Genomic DNA, 18,232 nt, shown 5'->3' with positions numbered 1-18,232 from the left:
TGGCCAGCTCTACATCGTTCGCATCAAGGGTGCCTATGGGGGCCTGGGCAGGAGTGGGACAGATCTGAGGGTCTCTGGCAGAAGGAGGGTCTCTGGGCCAGGGCCAAGGCGGTGGGGGCCGTTCCCTCACTGTTTCCAGGATGGCTTCGCGGGCCGCATGAAGCCACTTCGTGGGCCGGATCCGGCCCCCGGGCCTTGTGTTTGACATGTCTGACTTAAGATAAGAAAGGGAACATTGGACAACCATTAAAACACAAAAGAAGGAACCAGCAAACCCACAGCCCTAGGGCAGAAAAAGCATATAAAAATCACAACTCAGGACTGAGAGACCACCTTGCAAAACAGGAACGCTGAAGTCACTTCTCTGTCACTTTTTTGCCTTCCTGAAATAAAGGCCTGCTTTGCGGTAGCTGCTGTCCTCAAATTTCATCATCGTTCGGCTTTCCCCAGCCGGAAACAAACCGGGAAATTCTTCTGACAGTGGCTAGAAACTAGAAAATCACTAAATTTCCAGTTCAGTTTGTATCGAGGAATCTCCTTATATCCAGTTCAGCAGAAGCACACATGCCACTCAGCTACACAAAAAGTGGTTTATTTATCAAAAATCAAAACAGTTAACTGGCAAAATGGGGCAGAAGGCAAGGAAAAGAGGCACAAATAACAGAGATAAAAAGGATAGAAGACAATCACAACCATCTACATTACCATATCTATAGACCAAAGGGCACAGGGTTTTTCAGAGCCTTTAGAAACAACAACATGGACAATACAAAGGGAGTGGCTTTTGGTTATTCGAGGTTTAAACCTATTTACAGGTAGTGTCACCTCATCTTGTTTTTGACCCCTACTTTTAAGTCATCAGTTTTCCCACCCCTTTTTGTACAAGTACATAAGCTCAGTCCTAGGAAAAGAAAAAGTTACTGCTAGTTAGAAATATAGAATTTATTTCAATGTACAATAAGGCAACAAGTCATATTTCTCAAACAGTTAAGTGACAAATAAAGACTGCCAATACAGTCCAGGAAAGAAAAGCATTGTATTCCATATTTCTTTTGACTGATATTGCATGTAAGTATGTGTATTCTATCCCTCTTTTAATATTTTACTACCAAGGGAGCAGACAGATCTGCAGCTTGGAGCTTGTAAGCCTCCATTTTCTTTTTAGGCAAGATGAAAAGCAAAGAATTGTTCAGTTTTAGAAGCAGCATTTGAAAAACAGCTATGGGGAGGGAATTATAAGTTTCTCACTGCAACTCCTAAGGGCACCCTTAATTATTCCTACCATTTATTCCTTCCCATGAACATTTCATTAATAACAGCAACAAAAACACAACTCAGCAAAATGACTTCAGAAATGTTGGACCATCTATTCAAACAAACACACAACATCCCAGTGCAGCCAGGGAGGACTATTTGTTCAAACATTCTCTAATCACTTAAAAGATAGAACCATTATGTGTACAATTAAATAACTTGATTTTTTTAACATTCTTATATACATTTCCTTTGGGCAAGAATTGCACCCATTTTAGCTACTGGGATTTCTGATTTTGCTTCAAGCTAGTTTTCCAGACACCAAGAGTGAAATTCAATGGTGAGTACCAGAAAAGCAAGAAAAATGCTTGTTCCCCCCCCCTTTTTTTTAATTACCCACACTTGACGTTTTCTTATTTATTTTCTATATGGGGGGGGGGAAATTCACCCTTTCTGACAGTGAACAGGTATGAGACATGTCCGCTGAGACAGCTCAGCCTGAGTTGTTTGTGCCATTCAACTGTGTTCCATTTCCTATGATCATCTTGCTGTAGTTCTTCTGTTCCTCTTCCTTAAAGGTTTCCTTCACTTTGGCTCTTTTCAATCCTCCGTCCCTTAAGAGAGTAAATAGGAAAAACAATGAAATACAATTATCTACCTAATACAGTATGCTATTAAGGTGGTTCAGTTGGTGTCACAACTCTGTGAAGAAGGCAAGTCTAACTAAGATGATGATCATCCACCTCCAGGTTGATCACCTCTGTACTAAAGGTAAAGGTAAAGGTTCGCCCGCACATGCATGCTAGTCGTTTCCGACTCTAGGGGCTGGTGCTCATCTCCGTTTCGAAGCTGAAGAGCCAGCGCTTGTCCGAGGACGTCTCCGTGGTCATGTGGCCGGCATGGCTAGATGCCAAAGGCGCACGGAATGCTGTTACCTTCCCACCGTAGTGGTCCCTATTTTTCTACTTGCATTTTGACGTGCTTTCAAACTGCTAGGTTGGCAGAACCTGGGATGAGTAACAGGCGCTCACTCTGCTATGCGGCACTCGGGATTCGACCCGCCAAACTGCTGATCTTCTGATCGACAAGCTCAGTGTCCTAACCCACTGAGCCACCTCTGTACTAGTCTACTGCTATTTGTTTGGTGCCAGGCTATCCCTGAGGAGTTCAGTAACTCCAATTATTGCAAAAAATGGCTTTCTAGTATGCTTTGGCTACTGAGGTTAGTGCCATATAAATTAGACAGCTAGACGATAAAGAGATGGATGAAAAATAGACGGATGATAGCCGGATGGATGGACCGACAGATTGATAGATGGATGGATAGATAGATACAGACAGGACAGACAGATACGAATGGATAGGTGGGTGGATAGAAAAGAGACACAGACAGATATGGATTTGCCCCATTTTACCTTTCTTGCTACAGTTGTTAAGTTAGTAACACAGTTGTTAAGTGAATCTGGTTTCCCCATTGACTTTTATCACAAAGTCGTAAAAAGTAATCCTAGGACACTGCAGCTGTCATGAATATATGTCAGTTGTCAAGTATCCGAATTTTGATCGCATGACCATAGGAATGTTGCAGCGGTTGTAAGTGTGAAAAAGTCATAAGTCACTTTTTTCAGTGCTGTTGTAACTTTCAATGGTAACTAAACAAATGGTTGTTAAGTTGAGGATTGCCTGTACAGTAAAATCTTGCTTTATCAGACCGTAGAGTCAGAGGAGCTGTCTGTTCTTCCCCAAAATCCAGTAAATATGGAATTACTTCATTTACATCAAGACAGTGTTTAAATAATGACAGCATCATTCAAACTTTAGGAGCTGTGGTGGCGCAGTGGTTAGAATGCAGTATTGCAGGCTGACTCTGCCCATTGCCAGCAGTTCGAGTCTGACCGGCTCAGAATTGACTCAGCCTTCCATCCTGCCAAGGTTGGTAAAATGAGGACCCAGATTGTTGGGGGCAATGTGCTGACTTTGTAAATCACTTTGAGAGGACTGTAAAGCACTGTGAAGCAATATATAAGTCTAAGTGCTCTTGCTCTCATTATGCAAATGAAGTATATCATTTGTATAATAATGCAACTTACAATTGCCTAATATGGTAAATTCTACTTGCAAATCTTAAATGCCTCATTCAGACCGCAAGTCTGTTATTCTGGGAGTATGTCTGAATAGAAATGCTGTGCTTTATACCTAAAATCCACTAAACGTGAATGTTAAATCAAGGTTTCTTATAAAGAGAACAACACAGAAAATATCGAGTTTCTTAACGGTTTTTAAGTCTCATTCAGATCTCTAGATTAATATCCTTCTTTCTGTAAGCAATCTTGAATTTATGGTCTCTCATTTCACAGCCTCCAAAGCATCTCTGGATTGTTCTACTGAACTCAGAAAGTCGATTTATGATACACAAATATTGCTCACTGGGTTAAAGTAAAGTTAGATATGTACTGTATAGATTATGTATCTGCATTTCTAAATTTCTAACCCTCATAATTGTAGCCAAACCCACAAACGATTGGAGGGCCGAGGGAGATTTGGATTGAAATGTTTCACCCCATCCTTCTACTGGTGTAATTATCATCACTGTCTCAAGATCAAAAATGTTTTTTTAAACAGTAAAGTTGATCCACAAAGGCTGTTCAATCCAGGATAAGGAATTTGCTCCTTTTCTAAAACTTCTTTTCTTTCCATTAAAACAGCAGAATCTTTTTCCTTACCAGGATAATTCGGTAAGGCCTCCTTGGTGAGCTATAGCAGATTTCACCCTGTTGGCAAATTCAACAGCATCTTCTCCTTCCTGTATATAAATGAACAAAACGAGAGATAATCCAATCATCAATACGATAGCAAAAAAAAGGTAATTCCCTAGCCAAGAGGAAGTGGAGCTCAGAAAGCAGAGAGGTTTCTGGAAGAAGTTGTAGTGACCCACAAAAAGAGTCAATAACAGGAATTACCTTTCTTGTCACGGGTGGCAGGTACCACACCTGGCACACAATGGCCCAGCTAGTCATCATTCGCAGGATGTAACTCACAATGTTATACTTGCTGCTGTTCCAGAAGGCATCACCAAACCGTGGGTCATACTGCAACGGAAAGGAAAGCTTGAAGGGTCATCTGCATGCTCAACGCCATCATACAAGAAGCTGCTTCAGAACATGTCAACCAACACACGACAACAGCAGCAGAAACTTCTGAACTGTCTAAACTTGGTTTGTTTTCTTGCAGAGGTTTTATTACCCAAACTAAGTAACATCGTTAGTGCTAGTAAAGAATGGGGTTTGCTCTCATTTTATATTCTAGTGGCTTGCCCAGTCAACGTTGGCGGGGGTGAACTTGGAGCTTCTTTGGTTGGGCTGTTTACTATTGGCATGTCTGGCGCTTCCTTGAATCTCTTAAGACCACTCCCACCAACACTGACAGGGCTAGCCATAGAATATAAACAAGATCGATGGGACCCATAGCAAGCTTTGCATTCCTGGTGTGCTAGACAGATGGAATAGGAGAGAGGCAGTCCTTCACAAAAACCTGGCCCCAACCTGACCCATGTAGGCAGGTAGATCAGATTAAGAAATGAACTCTACAGGGGGACTAAGACTACTGAGATTGGCTAAAATTACAGAATTCTGAAAGCTTGATCGTGCTGTACCTCTTCCTCCTCCTTACATTTCAATGAATTAGGGAAATACTGTCTAAGCCACTTCCAAACTTTTGCTGGACATTCTGGACTTTAAAAACGTTTTATCACTCAGCTTGTATATTTCCATCAAGGTCATCTTCCTGATTCTCTTCACATACCTTGATTGCTACAGGGTAGATGGTAGCACCTATTTCGAAGCTCCCCTTTTTGAACATCATAACTGAAGTGTTGTTTATGCAGGTGCCTGGACAAAAAAGAGAGAAAGAGATAAACAGGTGCTTCCTGTCAAGATATATATAACTAATTAATAGCATGATCCGAGACCCAGCTTCCCTCAAGATTCTGCATCTTGCAGAATGGAGTTCAAGCAAACACAAATTCAGTTTTCCTCTGGACCACTAACTGAATGTGTGGGGGAGGGAGGGAGGGAGGGAGGGAGTTGCATGCATTTGTAGGCCACTCCTCTACCTAGTTTGAAATTCTCCATGCTTCTAGATAACCTTCTGAACTCATGTTAACTTCCCAACATCTAGTCAAGCGATAGCAACCATAAGACCAAATATAATACTACTATGATGCTGAAATTTCCTCAAAGTTGATACCATTTTTGTCCCTTTTTACGAAAAACTGACAGATAAACGTTTTAATTTTAATTCATCTAATATCCTTGCCTCTAAAAAGCTTCAAATATTCCCCGTACCCCAATTTTTTGTTACCTCAAAGCACAAGTGATCACATAACATTATGGCGTGGGTATGAAGGAAAAAATAATTCACTCAAGACTTGATTATAAACAACCACCCAGAAACAAGTGAAATAGAAATGTACATTCTTCTGGTCTTTGGATTTTACCTTCTGGAAAAATTAGGATCGGCAATTTGTCCTTGTTAGAAATGTGTTCCCTTAGTCTAAAAAAAATGGAGAAATATGTTTAGGCATTCCCTCAGAATACAGGAGGCTTTCATACTTGACTCACCTTACAGTATAAGAGGATTCAGTCAGGTTTTAAAGGAGGCAACAATAAAAGTTTTAATGATAGGAGGAGATGCTATGAGGCAAAAGGCTCATTTTTTTAGGACACAGCCAAAGTCAGACTGCTATGAACATGCCATTGTCTTCAACCTAGTAGTTGTCAGGTTTTAAACCACATATCCTATCAACAGGCTGTGCTGATGGGAACTGCAGTCTAAAATCTCCTGAGCATGCTTATAAGAGTCTATTGATCTAAAACAAAACTTCCTTATGCCTCCCTTGAAGCAAAGGGAAGGTATACATTTGTTAACCTAGTTCTGTGGTCCTATTTATTTCTTGTCTTCCTCCCAACTTTCGAAAGATAACACATTACAGAAATGGACTTTTATAATAGCCATTGTACATAAAGAAACTGCAACTTTTCCTGCAGTGTTTGGATGTGGTTTAAAACACAGTCATCCCTAACTTTTTAAATGTTCTGAGTAGTATCTGAATGAATGACGCAACTAACATTTTCCAACGCCTTGTATACCATCAGAGGCCCCAGCCAGCTCCACTTCCTTCTTCCTGCCTTCCAATTTTCATACAAGGCAGACAGCCAAGACAGAGAGAATGCAAGTTACAAAACGAAGTCCAACATAAAACCCTTAATTTGGGAGATTAATGTAGTTCCCGAAGTATAACCAAGATGAGAACTAGCAATTACAATATTAGAGGCAAAGAGATGAGACACGAGGCTGCTGTTGAGCCATGACACAGGATAAGAAATCAGAATAACAGAACAACAGAGTAGGAAGGGACCTTAGAGGTCTTCTAGTCCAACCCTGGCTTAGGCAGGAAATCCATTTCAGACAAATGGATCTTCTTGAAAACCTCCAGTGATGAGGCATCCACCGCTTCTGGAGGCAAGTCATTCCAGAATTATTCTGTCAGGAAATTTCTCATTTCCAGGCTGGGTCTCTCTTTGATTAGTTTCCATCTTGTTGTTCTGCCTTCAGGTGCTTTGGAGAAGGAAGTTCACTTGCTCTTCTCTGTGGCAGCCCCTTAGATATTGGGAGATTGTTATCATGTTACTGAGCCTTGGTGGAGCAGTGGGCTAATGCCTCCTTAAGTAACACCAGCTGCCTGCAATTAGTGCAGGTTCGCATCCCACCAGGCTCAAGGTTGACTCAGCCTTCCATCCTTCCCAGGTAGGTAAAATGAGGACCCAGATTGTTGGGGGCAATTAAGCTGACTTTGTAATAATGCCGCTTGGGGTGTGTGTGTGAAAGCCCTAACAAGCAGGCATATACATAGAATGAAGGCTACTGCTAAGCTTGTAAGCCGCCCTGAGTCTTCGGAGAAGGGTGGGATATAAATGTAATAAAAATAAAAAAATAAAAAATAAAATGTCACCCCTAGTCCTTTCTTTTCACTAAACTAGGCCTAATTCCTATACCCAGTTATACCAGGACTTACACCCAATTGCTGCAACCGTTCTTCATACGTTTTAGCCTCCGTTCCCCTATTTCATTCATTTTGTTAGCGTTTCAAAACGGGCAGTCTCACACGTCCTTCCTGTCACTGGGCTTCCCCAGAACATTTTCTGATTAGCATGGAGAGAGGGAGGGGAGGAGAGAAATTGTCACCTTTTTGTCACCAGAAGACGATCTTTCATTTCCGAACGCTCAAACCAGACGTGAGGAGAGGCCTTAACTGTGGCTCTTTGAATGACACCCATCAAACCTGTGTGAGCCTGTCCAACCTGGAAATTCATCCATACCAAACAAAACAAAAAAGAAACAAATAAATAAATAAAAAGGCAATTAAACAGCACAAGTTTCTTCAACTCCTTAAGAAGTAGAGCTGCATTACAGGTAGTCTTCAACTGCGAAGTCGTGTCCGACCCACCACGACCCCATGGACAATGTTCCTCCAGGCCTTTAACATTTTCTGGAGTCCATTTAGGCTCAGGCCTACTGCTTCAGTGACTCCATCCAGCCACCTCATTCTCTGTCGTCCCCTTCTTCTACTGCCCTCGATCTTTCCCAGCATTAGGCTCTTCTCCAGTGAGTCCTTCCTTCTCATTAGGTGGCCAAAGTCTTCAACTTACAACCATTCATTTAGTCCCCGTTCAAAGTTAGAACAACATCGGAAAAAGTGACCTATGATCATTTTTCACACTTACAACCATTGCAGCCTCCCCGTGATCACGCGATCAAAACTTGGATGCTTGGCAACTGGCATGTGTATTCATGACAGTTGCAATGTTCTGGGATCGTGAGATCACCTTTTGTGACCACCTCACAAGCATATTCAATGGGAAGCCAGATTCACCTAACGACCGTATTACTAACTTGACCACTAGAAGTAATTCACTTAAGAACCATAGCTAAGAAATCATAAAATGGGGTAAAACTCAATTAACAACTATCCTGCTTAGCAACAGAAATTTTGGGCTCAGTTGTTTGTGGTTGTAAGTTGAGAACTGCCTGTATATACTTGAAGGCACCCAATTTGGAGAAAGTCAAAATATTTTTGAGCTGCCTCAACTGGGAAGCTCTGGAGACTACAGACAGGATCGTTGTGGAGAAAACAAGAGGCAGGAAGATTAGGTATCTCACCACCTTGAATTGACATGTTTTTTGTGTTTGTTCATTTAATGACCATTTCAAGTCGCAATGGCACTGAAAAAAAAGTTATTTACAACCTGGTCCTCGACATATGACCATCATAACATTCCCCACAGTCACATGATCCAAATTCAAGCACTTGTCAACCAGCATATTTTTTAACAGTTGCAACATCCTGGGATCACACGATTGCATTTGTGATCCACCCCCAGCCAACAAGCATAGTCAATGTGGAAAGCTGGATTCGCTTTACAACTGCAGGGATTCATTTAACAGCCATGGCAAAATATGTCATAAAATCAGGCACAATTCAACAATTGCCTTACATAGCAATGGAGATTATGCTCCCAATTGTGGACATAAGAGGAGGATCTCCTGTATTATTTTGCTTGACAAAAACAATTTTTTATGGCTATGCTGCAAATATGTGGTTTTTCAAAAAGGTGGGGATGAAATTCAGAAAATTGGGATTCTCCTCATACAAGTGTCCCAAAATTTTTCAAACTCACTTTATCTATCCAAGACAGAGCAATTAAAAGGAACACAAAGAACTCAACTGATTAATCTGTTAATCACTTTCTATTATAGAATCCTTAGGGTTCACATATGGTACTCTAAGGAACTAATTAAGTTCTACACTCCTTACACTGATGCTACCACTTCAATTTCTTTTGTGTAAAATGTTAAGACTGTAATCTATTCAGGGCAGCTTGAACAATTTGCAAAACATGCTGACAGTTGCTAAATAAAATAAATAAGAGTCAAATATTTCCATTTAAATTGGCCAGCAAATAGAAACAAAAAAGTGGTACATATAGTTTATATCATCGCTATATTTCCTTTACATTATTTATTTAAGCATCAGTCTCTTTTCCCCAAATTTCCACCACAATTCAGGGTAAGAAATTCTGCACAGTTCTCGGAAACCAAGAAACGACTTAAGAGATTCTATTTGCAGGGCTTTTGCAGTTCTTAAGATATTGTGACATACCATTGCATAACAGCCATCATTCGTCAAGATTATTACATCTATCGGAGATGTGTGATTGGCTACACAAATTCCACCCTTCTGAGGTCGGTTCTCCCTGCAATTACAGTAACATGTGATTCACAACATTGTAGTAAAATAGCCATCCCGTAATCCCTCTACATTTGAGGATTGCACTGCTATTGCTCATTCAAAAAAGAGAAGTGTCGTTTCTCATGTGGCCTATTCACAACAGGGCCACACGAGCTTACAACATGGATTCGGAACTCCAATGGTTGGCCCCTCCCTGAAGTTATATGGCTGCATTTTGGGTAGTCTGGCAGTTGGGCTGCATTTACAATCGGTTGCAGCACCCCATGGTCATGTAGCCATGTTCTACGAGTTTTTTGCCAAAAAAAAACAGCACTCACTTCCAGCTTTCAGCAAAACCGCCAACAGCAGCATCCACTTAACAGCCGTAGCTTTGCTTAACAACCAAGGTTAACGACTACCGCACAAAAAGGTTGTAAAATTGGATCAGTAATGTCAATGACCCAATTAAATGACCGTCAGGTTATGTTTTGCTCCTGAAGCCAATTTGGTCACATCTGTATATTTGGGTCTTTTATTGTAATAAACAAGTCTTCAGGATGGAAATGAAACAATTGGAGGACACCAATCTTTTCCCCTTCATCCAGAACCAAAAATTTGAACAGCCAAAGAATTAAGAACTTCTTCTGCGGAGTTATCACAAAGCTTCGTCTAGGTAACTCCCCAGGAAATTGAAGATAATAAAAACAGTGAGGAAAGTACCATTTCATGATTCTAATCTACTCTATTTCGAGTAGTATATTTACTCCTGCTTTTCATTATCAAAACAATAATTGCAAGTGAGGAAGACTGTTCTTTAATATTGTCCTGAATAAACATGAAACAAATAATCCTTCTTTAAATAACTGTTCTGTTCCAGCCTACTACCGGCCCTGCAGAAATGTCAGGGACAACCCCTTTTCAAAAGGCAAAAGACTAGAAGTAAGCCCGCCAAATTTATTTACACAAAACAGATCCAAAACAGAGCAAAACAAATACGAACCACTAAAACAGAAGCCGTTCAAACGGTTGCCTTCAGCAACCAGCACCTCCCACACATTCCCCTTTTAAACAGTTTCAAGGCGTGGCTTCTCTCTGCCTCCTCCCGAGGTGCCCCATTGCCTTCCTCTGTTTACTCCTGATTGACTGCCTCCTGCTTCAGGCGTCCTTGAACAAGGCCAGCTGTGGGTCATCATCCAAGCTGTCAGGCTCACACAACTGGGTCTGCGTAGTAACCAGATGGGAGGGGCCTGGCTGAGGGCTCTGCGAAGCCTCAGGGCTGTCCTCTGCAGGCTCTCCAAACCACTCCTCCTCCTCCTCCTCTGAATCGTCCGACCCAACTGCCGAACCCACAGGCTGGCACTGAATCACAACAATAACAGAGGCTAGCCTCTTATAGAGATATGATAAAAGGATTTATTTACTGGTAGTCCTTGACTTACAACAATTCATTTAGTGACCATTCAAACTTACAATGGTACTGAAAAATTGACTTATGACCATTTTTCACACTTATGATTGTTACAGCATCCCCCTGGTCACGTGATCAAATTTCAGCCGCTTAGCTACCGACTCATGTTTATGACAGTTGCAGTGTCCCAGGGTTACGTCATCTTTTAGAACCTTCTGACAAGCAAAGAGCCGTGGTGGCGCAGTGGTTAGAATGCAGCATTGCAGGCTAACTCTGCTGACTGCCAGCAGTTTGGCAGTTCGATCCTGACCAGTTCAAGGTCGATTCAGCCTTCCATTTTTTCGAGGCCGGTAAAATGAGGACCCAGACTGTTGGGGGCAATATGCTGACTCTGTAAACCACTTAGAGTGGGCTGTAAAGCATTATGAAGCGGTATATAACTCTAAGTGCTATTGCTAAAATCAATGGGGAAGCCAGATTCAACAACCATGTTACTAACTTTAACAACTGCAATAATTCATTTAACAACTGTGGCAGGAAAGGTTGTGAAATGGGGCAAAACTCACTTAACAAATGTCTCACTTAGCAGCATAAATTTTGGGCTCAATTGTCGCAAGTTGAGGAGTACCTTTATTAGATTTATTTTATCCCACCTTTATTATTTTATAAGTAACTCAAGGCTGTGACCATATCTAATATACCTCCCTCCTCCTCTTTCCCCCACAACAGCCACCCTATGAGGTCAGCTGGGCTGAGAGAGTGACTGGTGCGAAGTCACCGAACTGGTTTCCATGCCTAAGGCAGGACTAGAACTCACAAACCCCTGTTGACTGGCCCAAAATCACCCAGCCCGCTTTCATGCCTAATACCGGACTAGAACTCTTGGTGATTGGCCCAAAGTCACCCAGCCAGCAATCACGCCTAAGGCAGATCTCCCAGGTTCTAGGCCAGCACCTTAACCAGGATCCCTCAGCTACATTAATTCAATCCAGTTTGCATAATTTGTTGACTGGGTTTATGCACCAACATAATTACAGCACCTACATGCTTCCACTCACCTGTTGTGGTAACGAATACTTCCTGAGAGTGCCCTGACAAGGATTCGACAGCAGGTGAGATGGACAAGATCACTCAGCCAGTCTTTGGTTCTGCAAAACAGAACATCAAGCGGAACAGGTTTAGAAATCTCTTCATCGGCGGATTCTCCAAACCACAAATTAAGTTTGCCATCTAAATAGCAAGGGAGGAGCCTAGACCCATCAGTTATTAGAAGGACAGCCGAGGCCCGAAAGAATCCTCAAAGACGGGGGTCCAACTTGGCAACTTTAAGACCTGTGGACTTACAACTCCCAGAATTCTCCAGCCAGCCAACAGTGAAAGAAATGAAATCAAATGATAAAAGTAATCTTCCTTAAGAAGAGTAATTTGGATCAGAAATTCCAGGGCTTTTTTTTCTCATACAACGCCCAGAACAGAGTTCCGTCACCTTTTTGGGATGGACCCTTGTAGGGTAAGCAAGGCAGGTTGTATGACGTGTGTGAGTTCCGGCACCTTTTTTTTTTTTTTTACAAAAAAAGCACTGAGGAATTCCATCACTAAACAACATGGTCATAAGGTTGCCATTACAATCTCGACTTACAACCATTCGTTCAGTGACCATTCAAAGTTACAACGGCACTAAAAAACAGCCCTCACAGGACTGTTGCAGAATTGCCAGGGTCACGTAATCAGAATTTGGGCGCTTGTCAATCGGCATTTATTTGTAATGGTTGCAGTGTCCTGAGGTCATTTCTTTCCATTTGCAACCTTCCCAGCACGCTTTCCACAAGTCAACGAGGGACATAAAATTTTGCTTAACATAAAAAATTTGCTTAACAACCATGAGATTCACCTAACAATTGCAGTGATTTGCTTACCAATACTGGCAAAAAAAGCCTGTAAAATCAGCAGCAACTCACTCAACACTCTCTTTGCTTAGCATGAGAAATTCTGGTTGTAAGTTGAGGACTTGTTTTTGTGATTTATATTCCAGGAGTGCTGTTTATTTCATGAAAAAACAAACAAACCCAGATCCACTTACTGTCCATTTGGCAGCTTTCCTACCAAGGTAGTCCCCACAATTATAGACGTTATCCCAATGGCTGCCAAGGTAATTCTGAAAAAAGCAAAATGAAAATGAAAAGTCCTAATGAGATCAGTGCGTTTTCTGTCCTGGTGTCCCTCTCTAGTTAAATTTTTTTAAAAGCAATCTCCTGATCTGCTTATTATTATATACAACATAATAATATATAAATTTATTTGATTAATATGTTTGCTACATCACTGAGGGTTTTTCCCCCAGATGGAACAGAGATAAATTACATCAGGGTTTCGGGAGGTCCTCCATTCAGGTATAGTTGAACAACTTCAGCAAGGAGATTGGTAATGAACATTTGACATGAAGCTTCGTGGACATAGATCAGGCATATCAAACTACCGGCCCGCATGCTGGATGCGTCACGCCAAAACCGCACCCATCCCCATTGCCGGCAATGGGGAAAAAAGTCCCCATTCTTCGCTCGACGTCACGACATCGCAAGTTTCACGTGCCTGACGTAGATGGTTTGTCTTTCATTTCTTTTCTCTTTTTTTTCTTTTTCTGAAGACCTGGTTGTTTGAACAGGCTGGCCTGGACTAAGGGTTTGGGTTTATTTTTAACTATTTATTGTTAGAACTAAATTAATTTAATTTTACTTTTAACTTTTGTACGTTGTATTTCATTGCCCTGTACACCGCCCTGAGTCCTTTCGGAGAAGGGCGGCATAGAAATTCAATAAATTCAATTCAATTCAATTCAAGGCCAACCAGATGGCTTTATGCATAAGGCAGAACTAGGGCCCACCGTCTCCCGATTTCCAGCCTGATGCCTTAACCACTACATCAAACTATCTCTTTTCTTTCCACAAACGCCAGGATTCAGTGCAATTATTCAGAGAAATTATTCCAAAAAGTCCAGCAAGCAATTAAAAGCATCCAATGGAAATTAGGACAATGCGTAATTAGCCAACACCTACAAAACATTTTTCACATTCTCTAATTTTAATTAGGCTCATTACCATCCTATTTTTAATGTCTTGTTATTTTGGATACAATTTAGCCTGCTTTGATCTGCTTGCAGAATAGAGGCTGCTTAGCCAGTCAAAAGGATACACTCAAAAGAAAACCCTAAAATTAAGAATAATGATTCTAAATCACTGAGTTTCAAAGTGGGGTCTAGGGACTCCTGGGCCAAGAGCCTTTCAAGCGGTCTGTGAAATCAAATAAATACTTTAAAATTTCTCAGTTTTAATTTCTAATACAGAAAATATCAATGGATGCCATGCAGATAAACCAAAGGCCTTTGGGATGCTCAGTCACTCTTAAGAATGTTAAGCAGGGGTGTCCACCCTTGATAACTTTTAAGACTTGAGGCATTTAACTCCCAGAAATCCCCAGCCAGGAATTCTGGGAGTTGAAGTCCATAGGTCTTAAAGTTGCCAAGATTGGACCCCCTGATATAAAGAGTCCCTCCGGCCAAAATTGCTGACAATCAGTGATCTAAATCAATGACTGTTTTTAAGTTTCAATGCTGCTAACATCGGATGTTCTTGCTTTGAAAACATATGGAGATGCAGCCATTTTCCTTAACTTTGTTTTACTCTTACCGTATTTTCTGGTGTATAAGACGACTTTTTAACCCATGAAAATCTTCTCAAAAGTCAGGGGTCATCTTATATGCTGGGTGCTGAAACTTTAGGGACAGGGCTGGCTGGAAAACCTGGAGCGGATCTCCCATTTGGTCTGTGCAGGGAAAGCGGGACCAATTGGAGAAGAAGCTGCAGTCTGTGATTTTTTACAGGCTGGGGTCTGGGCGTCTTTCCTTCTAAAGTTGAAGAGCAGCTGCAGTCTATCCCAACTTGAAAGGCAGGTGGGGAATGCAGCAGCCAGATCAGCTGCTTAGCTCTAAGGACACATTTGACTCAGGAACTGGGCGGGCGGGCTGTCTGGAAAACCTGGAGTGGATCTCCCATTTGGTCTGCGCAGGGAAAGCTTTAGAGTGAATTAGGAAAAGTTTAATCCACTTGCACTGTTTTATGTTTACATGTTTGATGACAAACAGCCTTATGTTTATAAGTGACAGTTTTCCTAAGTACCTGCATGTCATAAGCATTTGAATTAAAATTACGATTTTAAAATCAAATCTGATGTTTTTTAATTTTTATTTGGTGAGCACTGGAAGAGGGGTAAGTCTTATATGGCGAGTATAGCCCAAACCCTATTATTTAACAGGAAATGTAGGGGGTCGTCTTATACGCCCAGTCGTCTTATACACCGGAAAATACGGTAGTTAGAATTATATGATGCTGGGAGGGAGGAGGAGGAATGTGTATGGGAGTTAGTTAGACATAACAATATTGCAATTGTATGAGAGTCAAGGTTTTTTGAAATAAGAGATGATAAGAAATGGTGGGTTGGAGAACTGGAGAGAAACCCTGCCTTTCAAATTAATTGCAGAATGTGTTTTATGACTGTTAATTAGAGGAGGGATTTGCACTAGATGCTATGTATTCGGGGGAGGGGAATTCAGATTTTGGCTTCACCTATGTTTGTGCCGATGTTATGCTACTCTAACAAAGGTTCTTTAAGGAAAACAATGCCTCAAAGTTCTTGGAAGAGTTTCATCTGTCAGAACCATGACATTAAACTTATTCTGCACCATATGGAGAAAGCCAGGTTATTATATAAGCCCCCTTTTCAATACCTGACAAGCTTTTATAAAAAAATTAGAAACCATTAACACGAATGCTTTCTCGTGATTCTCAATGAGAATTATGCAATCTGAACTTATTATTATAACCACAACGTTTGCATTCTGAAAATACAGAGAGCCAGCTCCCCAAACGGCAAAATCCTGAAGCAAATACTAATAACTGTGGCAATGTATACTTCCACTCAGGCGTGGCATATCTGTAAAACTGTTAGCCGTGGCATAAACACATCAGCAGAAGTTTTGAATAGTTCTCTTAAAGGCATTCAAGGTACGTTCTTTGAATGTGTCACCTTGTAGAGGAGATGGGTGGCATATGAATTTAATAAATAACAATAATAATATAATGTGTTCAGTAGAGATGGAAGCTGGATAAATTAGCAAAGGGTGATCTATAAAGGAAGAAGAATGAAATGAGCATGAAATGCTAGAAAATATAGTCCTCAAAAGAGTTAATTTAGTGACCATTCAAAGTTACATCATCACTGAAAAACATACTTATGACCATTTTTCACACTTATGACCGTTGCAGCATCCCCATTATCACATGATCAAAATTCAGACATTTCGCAAGTGACTCACATTTATGACGGTTGCAGGGTCCTGGGGTCATGTGATCACCTTTTACGACCTTCTTACAAAGCAAAGTCAATGGGGAAGCCAGATTCACTTAGCAACCATGTTACTAATTTATCAACTGCAGTAATTCGCTTAACAACTGTGGCAAGAAAAGTCATAAAATGGGACAAAACTCACTTAAACGTCTCACTTAGCAACATAAAATTTGGGCTCAATTGTGGTCATAAGTCAAGGATTACCAGTATTCAGTACTGGATAACAGCATGCTATTATAAGTATAGCAAACCCAACATTTACTCACACTGATGTTGTCAGTGTGGTAACTAAGCAATGAAATATTTAACATGGGCATTTTAACTGTGCTTTTATATTGTTGTAAGCTATTGTGAAGGGACGCGGTGGCTCAGTGGGTTAGGACGCTGAGCTTGTCGATCGGAAGGTCGGCAGTTTGGCGGGTCGAATCCCGAGTGCCGCATAGCAGAGTGAGCACCTGTTAGTCGTCCCAGCTTCTGCCCACCTAGCAGTTCGAAAGCACGTAAAAATGCAAGTAGAAAAATAGGGACCACTACGGTGGGAAGGTAACAGCGTTCCGTGCGCCTTTGGCGTCTAGTCATGCCGGCCACATGACCACGGAGACGTCCTCGGACAAGCGCTGGCTCTTCGGCTTTGAAACGGAGATGAGCACCGGCCCCTAGAGTCGGAAACGACTAGCACGCATGTGCGGGGGAACCTTTACCTTTACCTTTAAGCTATTGTGAGTTTCAGATTTGGCAGCATGCCAATTTAAACAGCTACAGTAAAAAAAAAAAGTCCTTTTCCTGATAGGTCACTTCAACAAGATATGATATAGAAACTGCCTTTGGTGGATTTAAAAATTACATTTGATCAGTTCATGGAACTGTAAATATTAGAAACATGGGTTACAACACCCCCCCCCCCAAAAAAAAGATGGCTGACTTCTGACATACATACATATTGGCTAATATCAGCATTCTTTCACCCATTTGGAGTCAAACAAGCTTAGAGAAAAAAATAGCAAATCCCACCCATCTGGATCACATAAAAATATGGATCTAGAAAAGCAAAGTGTCAAGGATCATATTGTACTAAACTAGAGGTCTCCACGCTTGGCAACTTGTGGACTTCAAGTCCCAGAATTCCTCAGCCAGCCATGGGAATTGAAGTCCACAAATCTTAAAGTTGCCAAAATTTATGTTGCTAAGCCACAGAAATTAAGTGAATCACTGCAGCCACAGTTGTTAAGTGAATCACTGCAGCTGTTAAATTAGTAATACAGTTGTTAAGTGAATTTGGCTTCCCCACTGACTTTTCTTGTCAGAAGGTTGCAAAGGGTGGTTACAATATCCTGGGACACTGCAACTACAATAAACACAAGTCTGTTGACAAGTGTCTGAATTTTGGTCACTTGACCATGGGAATGCTGCAGTGGTCGTAAGTGCAAAAAATGGTCACTTTTTCCCATGCTGTTGTAACTTCAAACGCTCACTAAGTGAACCACTGTAAGTCAAGAACTACATGTATAAAATGCAACTGTTTAAGGAATGTGGGACATTCTCTTTTACATCAGATCATGATGCTTCAGTCATTTTGGGGGTGGTCCTACATTAAATGTGCCAAATCAGAAAATAGTATGTGGGCTACATCCAGAGCATCACAAACCCTACAACGTTTGGTTCCCGGGGTCATATGTTTTGGCAAGTTTTGAAACAGAACATATTTAATTTAATTTAATAATTTTATTTGTATACCGCCCTTCTCCCGAAGGACTCAGGGCGGTGAACAGGGCAAACATATAAAAATACAAAATACAAAAATAAAAAAAGAATTAAACGAGATGCCCAAGTTACAACAATAGATTAAAATACATTTAAAACAACAATAAAATCCAAACCCATCC

The 18,232-nt window shown here is 41.1% G+C and overlaps 1 protein-coding gene across 1 annotated transcript in view; it reads right to left on the bottom strand.

The window, feature by feature from the left end:
* Positions 1-600: 600 nt before the first annotated feature.
* The window catches only part of GPAT3 (glycerol-3-phosphate acyltransferase 3), a 30,495-nt gene continuing 12,863 nt past the window's right edge, over positions 601-18,232 (bottom strand). Inside the window, exons 4-12 of the mRNA XM_081332808.1 lie at positions 13,030-13,104; positions 12,008-12,097; positions 9,473-9,566; positions 7,498-7,613; positions 5,750-5,805; positions 5,056-5,141; positions 4,215-4,343; positions 3,978-4,057; positions 601-1,868 (exon numbers count right to left, since the gene is read on the bottom strand). Coding sequence (XP_081188934.1) covers positions 1,748-1,868; positions 3,978-4,057; positions 4,215-4,343; positions 5,056-5,141; positions 5,750-5,805; positions 7,498-7,613; positions 9,473-9,566; positions 12,008-12,097; positions 13,030-13,104 — 847 coding nt within the window. The 3' untranslated portion in view covers positions 601-1,747. The remainder of the gene's footprint in view (positions 1,869-3,977; positions 4,058-4,214; positions 4,344-5,055; positions 5,142-5,749; positions 5,806-7,497; positions 7,614-9,472; positions 9,567-12,007; positions 12,098-13,029; positions 13,105-18,232) is intronic.

Source organism: Vipera berus (genome assembly GCF_964194415.1).
Source record: "Vipera berus genome assembly, chromosome: 7".
In the NCBI taxonomy this organism is placed as follows: domain Eukaryota; kingdom Metazoa; phylum Chordata; class Lepidosauria; order Squamata; family Viperidae; genus Vipera; species Vipera berus.
Note: the sequence above shows the minus strand (reverse complement) of the source record. Positions and strands in the feature narration are given on the sequence as shown.